The 15,546-nt window shown below is 40.5% G+C and overlaps 1 protein-coding gene across 2 annotated transcripts in view; it reads left to right on the top strand.

The window, feature by feature from the left end:
* Positions 1-15,546, top strand: part of LOC124123232 (protein FORGETTER 1-like) — a 490,282-nt gene that overhangs the window by 27,425 nt on the left and 447,311 nt on the right. For both annotated transcript variants that reach the window (XM_048391344.1, XM_048391343.1), the window contains one exon: positions 10,341-10,529. In XM_048391344.1, coding sequence (XP_048247301.1) covers positions 10,342-10,529 — 188 coding nt within the window. In that variant the 5' untranslated portion in view covers position 10,341. The remainder of the gene's footprint in view (positions 1-10,340; positions 10,530-15,546) is intronic.

The raw sequence follows: 15,546 nt of genomic DNA, 5'->3' as shown, positions 1-15,546 counted from the left end.
CTGATCGAAAAAGATGGAAAATATCATTATACATGGATAAAGAGTTTAAACAGGCTATTATACGATCAAACAAAACATGCTAGAAAGAAATATTTCTGCGAAAGATGCCTACATGGGTACAGCAGACAAGATCTATTAGAAGCGCATAAAGAAGACTGTAGAGGTGTTGGACAGACCGCTATCAGGATCGATATGCCTAAAGAGGGGAAAAATATATTAAAATTTGAACATTATTGTAATCAAATGCCAGTACCGTACGTAATTTACGCCGACTTCGAAGCGCTTATCAAACCCATAGAAAATACCGAACACAATACTGATAGTAGTTTTACGTACAAAACTCAAGAACATATTCCTTGTGGGTTTGGATATATAGTTGTAAGGTATGATTGGAAAACAAACCAGCCCGTGATTTACAGAGGTCCCGATGCAGCAGGAAAGTTCCTAGAATATCTACAAAATGAAAAGAGAATAATCAGGGAAAATTTATCGTGTCAGAAACCCATGTGTATGACGAGGGATAATTGGAGGGCCTATAAGAAGTCAACGAGTTGTCACGTTTGTAACAAACCCTTGAATGGGGATTCCGTAAGAGATCATTGCCACGTCACGGGTAATTATCGGGGATCCGCTCATAACGAGTGTAACTTGAAACTAAAAATGAATTCTCAAACAATACCCATCCCCGTTGTGTTTCACAACCTTAGGGGATACGATTCACATCTCATTATGCAAGCTATCTCAAAGACAGAGGGCGGTTTAACGTGCATTCCTAATAATATGGAAAAATACATATCGTTCTCGTTGACTAAACCTATACATTATAGGGACAAGGATAGGAAATCTAGAATAAAGCAAAGTAATGGGCTTAGATATTCATAGACTCCGTACAGTTTCTGTTATCTTCCCAGGACAATTTAGCTAATGCGAACAATCCCGATGACTTTGGGATAACAAATCAATATACCGATAAGATAACACGTCATTTGTTGCTGAGAAAAGGTGTATATCCTTACGAATATATGGATGATTGGTCTAGATTCGAAGAAACTGAATTACCACCCCTTGAATCATTCTATAGTAACTTAACAGAATCTAAAATAACCGATGCCGATTATGAACACGCTCTGACGGTCTGGGATAAATTAGGTTGTAAGAATTTAGGCGATTATCACGATCTGTACTTAAAAACCGATGTACTGTTACTCGCCGATATATTCGAGATATTTAGAAAGACATGTTTAAAACAATGCGGCTTGGACCCGGCATGGTACTATTCCAGTCCCGGACTATCGTGGGATGCATTGTTGAAGAAGACCGGCGTAGAACTAAAACTACTCACAGATTACGATATGCACTTGTTTATTGAGAAAGGATTAAGAGGTGGTATATCGATGGCAGCGAAAAGGTATTCTAAGGCTAATAATAAATTAGTGGAAGGATACGATCCGAGTAAACCCGACACGCACATATTATTCCTCGACGCTAACAATTTGTACGGATGGGCTATGAGTCAACCTTTACCCACGGCTGGTTTTGAGTGGGTCGATGATATCAATGTGAATGATGCGAATAAAGCGTACATACTAGAAGTTGACTTGGAATATCCAAATTCCTTACATAAAGACCATAACAGTTATCCGCTAGCTCCCGAAAGATTAATGGTTAATAAGGATTGGATGTCGGAATATCAACGCTCCTTGATGGGTAATAGTAGCTAACGTAGAAAAACTCGTACCAAATTTGATGGAGAAGACAAAATATATAGTTCACTACAGAAATCTCCAGTTGTATCTATCGTTAGGTATGAAACTTAAGAAAATACACAGAGTTCTAAAGTTTGATCAAAGCCCTTGGATGGAGCCCTATATAAGGTTGAACACAAATTTAAGAAAGATAGCTACCAGCGATTTCGAAAAGAATCTGTATAAGCTCATGAATAACTCAGTATTTGGTAAAACTATGGAGAATCTAAGGAAGCGTGTTGATGTTAAATTAGTCAGATCTAATGAGGAAGAAAGACTCAGGAAACTTATAGCCAGTCCGGCTTTTTACAGAAGCAAGATATTCGATAATGACTTAGCCGCGTTGCATATGCAGAAGAGTAATATAAAATTCAACAGACCGGTGTACGTCGGTATGAGTATTCTCGACTTGTCAAAACACTTAATGTATGACTTTTATTACAACGAACTTAAGAAGCAATACGGCGATAGATGCGAGGTGTTTTATACCAACACAGATTCTTTGTTGGTGGAAATACAAACTGAGGATGTGTATAAAGATATGGCAGAAAAAATAGATATGTACGACACGAGCGATTACCCAAAAGATAATCCACTGCACAGCGTAGTAAATAAAAAGGTGTTAGGTAAGATGAAGGATGAATGTGCTGGGACCCCTATAGCGGAGTATGTAGGATTAAGACCTAAGATGTATTCTATAAAGAAGTCCGATAATGGAGAGATAAGAAAAGCTAAGGGCGTTAAGAAGTATGTTGTAAAAAAGCATATCAAACACGAACAGTATAAAGAATCATTATTCAACGGTAGAACGTTCAAACACGAGATGAACTCTTTAAGAAGTTACAATCATAGGATATATGGATTAAGAATGAACAAGACATCATTATCCCCCTTAGATACAAAGAGATGGATTGATAATGATGGTGTAACTACCTATGCTTATGGTTATGGTGGTAATACCGTAACGTCGGGAACTATGAACAACTCTTCTCGTACAAATGCCCTACCCGGTCCACCTTGAAGATAATAAAGAATAGGCTCTCCTTCTTTCATAACCAATCGACTAATGTTATATGTCTTAAGGGACCATATGGGATCGGTTGCGCGACGTAGGCCTCCTTCGAGTTCACCGGGCTGGTATAAATATCTTACCCTTACTCTATCCGGAAGTTTTCGTTCTTTGCCTCTCCTCGGTGCTGAAGATTCGGAAGTCACGGATTTCATTTTAATAGCATCGGATGGTTTCTTCCCGATTAATCTCGTTACTTCATTATTCAGCGCTGATACATTGGCTGATAATCGTGTCACCCATTCGGTTGATTTCAATCGCTCGGATTTCATTTCGATCCCATACTGATAGCCAAACAAACGTTCCGCTTATGTCCTGTTAAATCTTTCGACGATAGCTTGACTGCGGTGGGCCTCTCTTTCACCACGCCTGATTTTGACATCGTGCTTTGTTAACAGTTTAGTTACCGATCCCATAAACTCGCGACCGGGATCTACTTGAAATAGCTTAGGCCATTTTAGTGGCCCGCGTTTATATATGCGGCTCAGTGCATTAGCTACTTCTGTTGAATCTTTCGAGGTTAATGGCTCAGCCTCTTTGTATCGACTAGCCACATCCACTACCGTTAAAGCATATTTATACGTTTTGCGTTTTACCTTATCGTGGGTAGAAACAAGAGGTCAGCCTGATGAACTTCATTCGTTGTAAAAATATCAAACTTCTTCCTCGGTATATAACGCGGTGCCAGTAAATATATTTGCCACATCGCTTGTTTCTTTAACCAATCCTTGGCCACATCTTTAGATACCTTAGCTGCGGTGGCTAATTTTTTTATTGCTCCTACACCTTTCCAATATCCTCGTGGGCTATAGTAAATTTTATTCATTATTAATTAATATTGATATTTCTTTTAATACGACTATCGTTGAATCGCATAGTCATTTTGGCATAAAAAAATCCCTCTGTAATAGGTATATAAATCTGGCTCCAGTGGAGTTGCGGCAGAACCATCATTACCTATAAAAATTTATATCATAGACTTCGGGTGATGGTGAGCTAGAGTCAATTTAGCTGAATCTCATGACTATCGTTGAATCGCATCATCATTTTCGCATAAAAAATCCCCCCTGTAGTAGCAGTATAGGTATATAAATCCAGCTCCAGTGGGGTTGCGGCAGAACCATCATTACCTATACTTCTAGGAGATTGGCTAGTCAGTCTGGACCTACAGGATGCCTACCTGCATGTACCTATTCACCCAAGTTGTCGACCCTACCTACGCTTTGCAGTAAACGGTCAAAGGTTTGAATTCAACGTGCTTCCATTCGGAATATCAATAGCACCTTGGCTTTTTACTCGGATTATCACCCCCATCATCGGCTTCGCTCATCTAAATCTTGTAAGACTCAACGGCTATATAGACGATTTCCTCTCAGCCGATCAAGATCTATTGCAGATAAAGCAAAAAGCAATATTTCTTATCCAACTTCTATCTCACTTGGGTTTCCTGGTACATCCCGTCAAGTCGGAATTATTACCAACTCAAGACATCGTGTACATAGGGACGAGGTTTCAACTTTCAAAAGGCATTTTACAACCTCCAGAGGATGGATATCTGAGAGCTATAGAAAAGATTCAGAGTGCTCTCGACCAACCCAGCAGGTCACGTCCTTGGTGGATGTCTTGCCTAGGCACACTGACATCAATCCAAGATCTTACTTACAGAGGGAGACTCCAGTTACGTCCACTACAAGCATGGATGAACACCACCAGAAATATGGATCTGGAAGAGACAATTCAACCTCCTCACAGTCAACTATCAGAACTACGATGGTGGTTTCGGCGCCAAAACGTCATGCCAGGCATGCCTTTAATGTTCCCCCCACTGTTACACCATCTATATACAGACGCATCAGGCGAAGGTTGGGGTGCACATATGGATGACTTCACAATCCAAGGAATGTGGTCAAATCAAGACAAAAAATTACACATAAATTGCCTGGGAATGAGATCCACATATTGTCCAAGCAATGAAGGCATGGGCCCATCTACTACACCACTCGTCGGTACTGATAGCTTAGACAACACCACGGTGGTAGCGTACATACAACATCAAGGGGGCACGAGATCAGCACTTTTGTTGAGGGAGGTTACGCTTTTATTTGCCTTGGCAGACTTGGTGAGTTGCAGGATAGAAGCACGGCACATACCAGGAAAACTTAACATACTTGCAGACTGCCTATCCCGGAAAAACAAGATCGTACCCACAGAATGGACTCTCCACCCCGAGGTATTCAAGTGGATAACCTCGACGTGGGATACCCCTCACCTGGATTTGTTTCCCACATGCCTTAATCATCGACTTCCTGTTTACGTCAGCCCAGTCCCAGATCCATTAGCCCTTCAGGTCGACGCCCTATCCATGAGTTGGCAAGGGATGTTTGCCTACGCTTTCCCTCCTTGGTCTCCCCTGGACAGAGTAATAAGGAAGATCGAGGACACAGATTGCGTCATAATTCTGATAGCCCCAGTGTGGCCCAACAGAGCTTGGTTTCCAAGACTGATTCCACTTCTCATAGAAGAGCCTCTCAAACTGCCAGAATGTCACGATCTCCTCTGCCAACCAAGATCGGACATATTTTACGGCAACTTGACAAATCTCCACCTTCACGCCTAGAAACTATCGCGACAAAGATGCAAGTTTCCGGTTTTTCTAAATCAGCTTCAGACGCGGTTGCTAGCTCATGGAGACCAGCTTCCTCAGCTATCTATAATGTCAGATGGAGAAAGTTCTGCCAGTGGCGAATAGAAAGAGGGTTGCGTGACGAAAATATAACAATACCTATAGTGGCTGATTTTCTTCTTCACCTGAGAAATGAGAAAGGGTTCAGACATGGTACAATTGAAGGCTTTAGATCAGTATTAGCCTCAGTTCTACAACATGATGGTTTATCCATAGGATCTCACCCAGTATCGACTCATGAAATCGTTTTCACTGGAAGACATAAAAATCCCACGCATTTTCCCTAAATGGAATTTATCCATCGTTCTGTCTGCACTGATGGAAGCTCCATATGAACCAATGGCAGAGGCTACACTTTTAACAGTTTCCAAAAAGACTGCCTTCCTCTTAGCGTTAGCTACTGCTGCTAGAGTGTCTGAGCTTCACGCAATTGATATCGCATCTATTACGCATTCACAAGACTGGAGCAAAATGTCTTTCAGATCACTACCAGAATTTATCGCCAAAAACCAGGCATCAGCGTTTGGTAAAACAGTTGATCATCCAGATAGACTATTATGCCCAATCAGAGCTCTGAGATACTACATTTCAGCTACTCAGAACCACAGGAAATGAAATGGCTCTTTATCTCTTGCAAGCCTTCCTCAGAAAGGACATTACTAAGGCTACTGTGGCCGGGTGGCTTAAGAACACTATATCTGATAGTTATCGTCAAGCCCAGCTCTCTACACCAATATATGGAAGTTGCAAGGCTCATGAAATCCGTGCACTAGTAACAAGTCTGGCCTCATGGAATTCAGTTTCCATCTAACAAGTATCAAGCTGTCAATGGAGATCCCACAATACGTTAACTCATTTCTATCTACGAGACATACAACACGATCTAGAGGGACTATACTCCCCGGGGTATGGTAAGTTGGCCTTTACGCTATGTCAACACTAGGTTGGATGGATCATTGAGTAAAATCTTGGATCATAGATCATAAGGTGATAGGGTTATTACATTGTTATAACATTGCTCGGCATAACATGTATAACTACCTGATGTGTCATCGGGGAAGACTTCAGAACCGGAATTACGTAAAGGGTACGTTTTTATCACCAATATATAAAGGGAAACATGTCATCAGCGTAAAAGTACGTCATTATCATACCTGAGGTGAGATAGGTATATCTGCTTGTTGGCTATAGAGCAACAAGTATATATGTATGTCACAATGACAGATGAACTGCAAATGACGTCATAGATGACCTCAGAACTGGAAGTGACGTCATAATGATCCAAATGATGGCACAGGAGATTGAACCAAAAGTGTCGTCATAGATGTTCTCAGAACCGGAAGTGACGTCAGAAAGGTCATTAAACCGGAGAGAAAAACATAAAAAATGAGGTCATATTCCATCAAAAACAGGTAACAATTATGAGATCATAAAACGGGAAGGATGCCACAAGTGCCAAGTCTTCTGCAGGTTTGCCAAGGGTGAAATCAGGAAGTCTGGCATTGGTTCATACCCCGTTGTGCCTATGTTTTTCCCTTACTTCAATGCTGCCAATTATCCGGGAGTACTAGATGACAGATCCCACCTGTCCCTCTGGTAAATACTGGCTATGATATAATAATTGTTTAATTTGACGTTTACACGATATACAGCTTTTCCATTTGACGAGAGGTCGGTCACATGATCGCGATATTGACGTTCATAAGTGTATGAACGACACAATTTGACGTTCATACGTTTTTCACGAGACCGTGTTCTTGAAATGACGTAAACACTGACGGACTACTTCCACATTCCTGGGGAAAGACCCTGGGAATTCCCTAGCACGAAAACATACATAAGCGTTCTTTCTGATCATTTAGAACCTTTAATCTTGGTCTCAGCGTTTCAGTATGCATTGAGAAAAGTCAGAGAACTTGACTGCATGATTGTTCACGAATATCCTCGCTACGGCCCATCCTAATGAACAAAGAAAGAAATGCACATCCAAACTATCGTAGTATCGACTCGATCCGTGTCTGGGCTGACAGTGACCATCCCCAGCAATCTATGAATTTACCTTAGTGTCTGTTTGATGCATCTTTAATCACCTTTCAATGATCGGCCAGTTGATCAATGATGAGGAACACATGTAACCGCCACAGGTTCATTAACAACTTCGGAAATCTCTCCCATCACGTTTATCGTGTCGGCCATTTTGACGTCTTGTACTGGATGTAAATGTATTACGACCCGCTGTCATTGGGACTGACTTACTGAGGTAGTTCTTTACAGACCTTTCTCATCTAATGGTAATATGATTTGAACACATGTGTTGTGTAAGATGTTTCTGAAGAGCAAGTTATGCATCCATATGCTCATGTCAACTCTCTTTTTGAGGAACTATTTTATTCCGTGATATAGCTGGTTGTTGTATGGCTGTCAGTGTAAACATGAAGTCACACGTACTAAATAAAATTGTGTTTAGATCTTGGCCTACATCCTTTGAGGTAAGAAATTGTGATAAAAAAATTATAAGAATTGACTTTCACTCAAGCAAGCTCCGACGTTCATACAGTTTGGACCTCACTTTATGAAGGTTCATACTCCAATAAACTCACAAAGTGAAGGTCAATTCTGAAATAGAGGAAGTATATTCGTAGGAATTATCAAACAATAGTTATCATTGTGTATAATTCAAAGAATACTACCTCTATTACATCAGGAAAAGGTCCCTCCCACCTCCCCAATATATCTTACATCTAGTCGATGAAGGTTATTGGAAAGAAGTGATGTTTTCCCGCCTTGCGCATGCGCAGATGCAGTTTGACAAGGGATAGGGTTTACCTCAAGACTGTGGGATAATTGGCAGTGAAAAGGATGTCTGTCGAAAAATCTAAAGATTTTATAGTGTGATTATTGCCAAAATGGGAATTTGTGGCTATGATGTAATAGAGGTAATATTCTTAGAATTATACACAACGATAACTATTGTTTTTTTGATATACAGAATAAATAAAGAAGAATATCAAGGGTGAATGAACAAATCTCAATCTGAACCAGGGACAGGTGGAACCCACTACCAACCTTGCTATTCAAGCAAATAGTTTGAGTCTTGAGTCTAAAATATGTCTTTTTTAGGGTAAAAATATCATTTATGCTTATTCTGATTCATATGCCAGAGAACCGTCCCAGCCGTTCCCTCTTCCCCTGTTTCCCCTGATCTCAGGGAACACAGTTCTGGAAGTTTCTACTACCTTTCGGAAATGAATAGAGATAAGCAATAAGTATGTGTCAGGATAAGAATAAATAATATACTCGCCGCCAAAATTACCAAAAGCGATTGCCAAAAGTGTTGGTTTAAGTATGAAGACTGCTCATTTTCAAGACATATTATAATTAGATGGGTTCGATGCACAAGCGAGCACACTGGTTTGTTGTGTGAACCGATGCACGCCATAGATCCATGACTCGAGATGCATCATTTATCTCATGCAGGAATAATGTGTAAATTTTGGAAATCACATGCAGCATATCGTGATAAGAATAAAGACACTTTGTGGTAACAGTTGGTGTCATTGATTGGTACACATTGGAAACATCTCTTCTTAACATACATACTTCTCTATATGTTTCTATGGTACACATTTCTTTTGGCAGTGAGTATGTTTTTACCCTAAAAAATACATAATTTTACTTTTCCCGTGCCAATTTTGAGGTAATACATCTTTCAATCGTTGAGCAAATGAAACTACAAATAGTTGCAGGCTTCCAACACCCTGATTTAACCCAACAAATCTGGCATTTTCAAGTGAAAACAACCTTTTAATAAAAGTATTATGACAAATTCTGGGGTACCAATGGGATTGGAAGGACAACCTTTTTATCCAGTACATACAATATCATGACATACAATAGATATAACTGAAACCCGTTTCTATTACTAGTTACCACTCTCATATCACTTGTGTTTGCTTCAAACAAAAAGGCGGCACCCAGTCAAGATATGTATTGTAATGAAACAGGTTTTACCTCGTGAAGTGCATCAAAGCACTTGATCACCTTGATTAAAAAAACTTGAAAAGATTTGGAAGATATACTTGTCAACACCCGGTTGACGGTATAATATGCTCTGCAAATCCTACAATAACAGAAATCTGCATGCATTTGCCATGTTGTATATGAACTGGTTGTCAAATTTGTTACGTGATTTTGATTGGACTATGCATAGACTTGTTAAACCAGCTAAAATATAACGCTATAATTCTCGCCTGATTCGGCTAGGGTTGAAACTGGACTTTTATTGTCAGTGAACTCCCTTGCCTCAAGATGATTATTGGTGATAGGTCAGTGAAGATTGAGTGGTAAGCATGTCTGTCTGTCCTTCCATCTCATCTTCCCGAGGCCATGGAGTTAACTGACTATGAAAGTCCAGTTTCCAACCTTTGCCGAACTAGGCTGAACAAAAAGCTCAATTGTAACTCGACCAGTTGCTATTACTTCAAACAGAATTCCCAAACCGTTAAATGTTTCTTGTTGAAACTTGTTAAACAGATCAGTTGAGTGGTGAACAGGTGCCTTTTGATGATTTGGGATGTTGGAAAATACTGAACAGCATTATTTTTTCTTCACTGAACGGACTGTATCCAATGCCAATAAACCAAAAGTTGGGTAACCAAACTCCATTTCCAAATTGCACCAGCCAGGGTGGATATGAATCTCCTGATGACTCTTGTCTATAATGCATGTGCCATCTATAGAGTTGAAAATGAAGTTGAATCCCAATAACAATGTTCCTCTACCCTAGTCTCAGCAGAAATGAAAAAAATTTAATAATGTTTTTCCTTGTTTGTCTGTTCATCAGTATGAATACATCAGATGCTGCCCATGCTCAATTTCTTGCCTCCCTGCCACCACCTGACCCCATTCTGGCCCAACTTCAAACCCTGTCTCAGCAGTACACACAGCCTGTCACCAGGGTGACTCCAGTGGTGCCAATTCCGGACGATGAGGTTGGGCAGATGACAGAGGATGGACTCCATGAGGCTGTCAGGTGAGATGATTATACTGATAGTAGCTTGGATTGCATTCCCACGCTGTATTCCATGGCCAAACATTAAACTTAGTTTTTGTGAATTACGTAGTTTAACACCTGTTTGACTTGCAGCAGGCATTTTTATGACAAACTTATCCATAGTTAGAATAGCTTATTGAAGTGAATCTGGAGATCACTGGTGTAAACATACAGACATTCATTTTCGATAGGCAATGATACAAAAGTCATCTTAACTTTAAAACAAAATGAATGTCCGCTTACACGTTTAGAACCAGCTTTTAACAGATATATGCAAAATTCCGCATCTGTTCTCACAAAATGTGATTTTCTGCAAGATATGTACATTTCTGAAAACTTTTCCATAACCGTTGAATCGTGGAATACAGCTGGGACTTGTATTGAAGCAGTGAGCTCATGATACAAATTTATTTACAAGAACTGATGAACAGCTCAGTAACTTATTATTACATAGTTCTGTGTTTGTCACACTCGCTATTTAATCTTGCAACATCTGGTGATCATGGTGATGGCAGACCTGCTTAATCACCACTTTTTATCACCAACCTTTGATAACGTGTGGATAAATTGGTCAGCAAGTCCGTCGATCCCTCCGTCCGTTTTCAGTTCCTGGAGCGGAACTCCCACACCGTTGAATCATTCTTGTTAAAACTTGCTGCACGATAAGCCTAGTCATTTGATCATTTGGGACACTGTATTACAGTATCTATGTGAGACTTTTCTGTTGAAACCAGCAGGGTCTGTCTCACAGTTGTCATAGCTGTTATGTATGATTCGATGGGGTTCCTATGTTTGTTTGTTTGTTTTTTAAAGACACACTCAGCAATATTCCAGCAATATGGAAATAATCAAGTCTGGGCAAGAAAATCTAGTGTTGCAATTGGGATATGATGACATGCATCATCCGAGTCAGCGAGTCTGACCACCCGATCCTGTTAGTCGCCTTTTGTGGCAAGTATGGGTTGCCGAAGACCGATACAATCCCAAGCTTCCGCCTTTCATTTTGACATTGTGTGTGACAACTAATCGATATGAAGTCACAGCTGGCAAAAAGTGATTTGTGTGAACGATGAATTTTGCTTAGAATATTTTGGTACCTGTCCTGTATCAAAAAGATTTTGAATAGGAAGGTTATACATACTTTGTTCTGTATTATCTAAGCTGTCAAATTGTATGCGCTTTACTTCCAGCCACTCATGTCAGGCAGGGCACAGAACAGTCAATAGCTTATTATACATCTGTGGGCAGGGTAATGAATGTTTGTAATTTTTAAACTTAACCTATCTCACACTTTGCATTTCTCCCTTCTTCTTCGATTCTATGTGGGAACGTGCTTGAATCATGTTTCCAGCCCTTGATAATAAAAAGGCCACCCAAGCCCCCCTGTATCTCCATTAGTGGTGTAACGATACGGCGATACAGTATTGTATCCCGATGCACAGCTCAGGATATGATGCATCGATTTGGAAAGCAAGTATCGCGATACATACGATATTTTCATAACACAGTTTTACTTAATGAGTTTTGATGTTTTTCCCCCATGAAAAGACATTACCGTGCACGTAACACCGGAAATACCATGTCAACAAATCAATACTGAGGTTCTCAAATTATTCATGTAATTACACTGTCTGGCTATAAAAAGTGTTCTTTGTATATCTGGACTTATGTTTGTAACTTATTTCATTAATTTTATTCAAAATTCCTTTTAATATTGCTTTAATTAATTTCAGCGAAATCGTGTGTGAAGCGATCGGAAGATCGCACAACTAACCGTTATTAACAGAAACCACGGTCAGATTACCGCTATTGACGCCTTGAAACGAACTTTAGTTGACAGAGAATGGATACATATATCATAAATGCCATACTTTGATTGGTTAAAAGTCATGTTTGTTTTTGTTGGACGATTCTATGTCAACACGTAATTCTCGCGATCACGCAATCACTTGCACGGGTGCCTTGACGGTGACTGGTCAGACTGGTTCCATGTAAAAAATAATACCCGGCAATAGCGATCAGCTGCTTCGCTTAGGGTTATTATTATTTTAAATATGTTTAGTAAAAGCTGCATCTAAATTAACAAGATATTGGAATATATTATTCCTGATAAAAAATAGTTTCAGATACAACTTTTGCCGATCCTTTCATTAAAATCCTGTAAAGTTATATCATTGGGTGTGTCTTGACCGAATCACCGGTAGATTCCAAGAAAACGTGTGTACAGCTGATTGCTGTGATCGGCTTAGTTTACAAGAAAATACAAAAGATAATCTTAATCCCTGGATATAAAACAATGCCTAGCTGAACAAAATATACAATTTAAACGGTAAATCAACATGTCTGGTGATTTTTTATCTCAAATTTTGAATTTGTACTGACAAAGTTTCACATCACCCGTTCGTTTGCCGGACTTCGCTGAAGGGGTACGGTGTAATTCTTTTCTGCTCATAATATTCAAATTTCTTTTTTCTCCAAAATATTGAACCCGCTAGAGGGGGTGCGCATTATACATGGGTGCGCACTATACTCAAGAAAATACGGTACTTTTAAACATGAAATACTTTTAACAATTTCAAAGCCAGTTTGTTGTTTCAGTAAAACATACTGTATTGCTGACAATTTGCTATAACAGTAAATAAACACCTTATATCTTCTTCAACTGTACTTGTCACATCTTTTAGAGAGCAGAAAGACATCAACTTGGCTTAGCTTGCACCAGTAAATACTGTATCGTGATACGTATCGTATCGCGACCCTCCCGTATCGTTACACCTCTAATCTCCATGGTTATGTCCAAAAGCTAGGTCAGTCACGTGCCTCCATTGCACGCTGTGTCTGCTTCAACTGACCATGTGTGCGCCTCTACCAATTCCTTCTCTTTCTCATCGCCACCATGTGGCGACATGTTTGAATATCAGAGAATATTGTTTGTCCGTCCCCAAGTTGTCAAGTACAGTCAAGTCTCGTTAATCTGACACTCATTAATCCGACAATTGGTTTGATCCGACACTAATGATGGGAACCGATTAAATCAGTGCTATTTAGACCAGTTAATCCGACAGTCTTGCACTGCTTTAAATAAGCAAAACAGGATAAATCACATGCCTAGATTACATCAATCTCATAAAATCGGATACAAGTTCTCGCTACTGCTGAGGACATCCCATTACAAGTCATGTCAGAAAACCTTTTGCCAACTGTGACCGACCAATGAAATTACTAACTGGAAATCAACATAAGCCACTAAGAAAGCAGCTTTCTTAAGCATTGCGGCACTAGTTTCAAATTGTCGGCTTCCATTCCAGACTATGCTTTAAAAAGTATTTTGAATCAGTCATACTTTGTGTTTAACTTTAGAGGTTGCATGATTAGAAAACATATTCCGCTAACAATGTAACATAGCAATATGAATATTGCCTTTTTCCTCTTTTTTTTTATTACAACATGTTTGAATCGTTAGCTATCATGTAGTTGTCCAAATTTCGATCACGAATCGTTGATACTACCTAATTTCCTTTATCCGACATACTCGTTAATCCGACATAATCATATGCAACCAACAATGTTGGATCAACGGGACATGACTGTACTCTAAATAATATGGGAAAAAAGGACAATCAACATCCTGCTTGTAAACAATGCAGACATATCTATTCCACGCCGATTGTCTTGTGACCTGTCTACCACTCCACAAGAAGATACACAGGTCGATGTGCGCTCAGCCTGTCCGACCAACCCAGGTCCCGCTCTCGTTATACCAGCGACCGATTGCTCCAGTCCATTTAAAATCCTGCTCTTGGATTGGGCTCGTTCTGCTCCCCCGGCTGCTAGAGATATGGCTGTGGGTATTACTACCTCTTGGACTTTTTAGATTGTCACACTTCATTGCGACGTTCACCCGCGATGACGACAGATCGGCACTTCCACTCCCACGATCAGCGCTCTCGTTACACAGATCGGCATTCCCGCTGGCAGGATTAACATTCCCGCCAGCACAGAGATCTTGCTCCCAGGATCGGCATTCTTGATCGAGTTACCGTGCTCGCTCCTTGGCTGATATCTAACACTCGCACCCTGATCATCATCATTCTCGCTCCTGATCGTCTTCAACTGACCATTCGTCAGACAGTTCTCTCTACGGCAGAGATTAGCCATCCATCGTTGAGTATCACCATAGTGGTTATCCTCACGGGACCTATCTGGTGGTTGATGCCTACCCGATCTACCATGATTCTTATAACCAACATCCCAGATACCCTTACTCATGGTTTCCTGACTACAGCTCTTCTGCCGGCTACGCCTACCCACCTCACAGTTCATAGGATCAGCGTTCATCATCCTATAAAGAATGCGATCGTCGAAGTCATTCTTTGAGCTGTTCTCGTTTGGCGCAAATCCTAGGTTGTCCATCTATCCTACCCACAAGTTCGTATCACGGGGATCAACAACAGACTTCATAAACATTCATCATTCAGATCCTTCATCGACTCTTCAACCTACTGATCCAGTTCCCGTTTCAGTTGCCTCCTGCTCGAAACCCGCCCCAACTCCCGGATCGGGTGGTTCAGGCTCTACATTTGGCGATCCTGGTATCCAGGGTCAACCAACTGACACCTCTCGCCTGTCAGGCGATCCCTCATCCTGCCCTTCTCAGTCGGGAATTTTGAACCTGCGGACCCTGAATTGCGAATGAATTGCAGTAACAGCAGATGACTTCGGCTGTGGATCAGTTCACCGGATTCGCAGTTCCATCGGCAAGCTTTTCCAAGATCACACTCCCTCCCAGACTAGTCTTACTGGACATTTACATTAACCTTGCGACTATGGAATCATCTCCAAATCAACCGCTTCATCTTTGAAGACACAGGCACTCATGGCATGTCTACTACTGTCATCTCCCCCGATTTGGACAGTGACGTTTCTACTCTTTCCAGAAATGCTCAACCTCATCTAACATGGTTGAAGATCAGGACCTAACACTCTTGAATGCCAC

This window comes from Haliotis rufescens, unplaced genomic scaffold (assembly GCF_023055435.1).
Source record: "Haliotis rufescens isolate VD_foot unplaced genomic scaffold, xgHalRufe1.0.p SCAF_9, whole genome shotgun sequence".
Lineage (NCBI taxonomy): Eukaryota > Metazoa > Mollusca > Gastropoda > Lepetellida > Haliotidae > Haliotis > Haliotis rufescens.
This window is presented reverse-complemented; position numbering and strand designations above follow the sequence as displayed.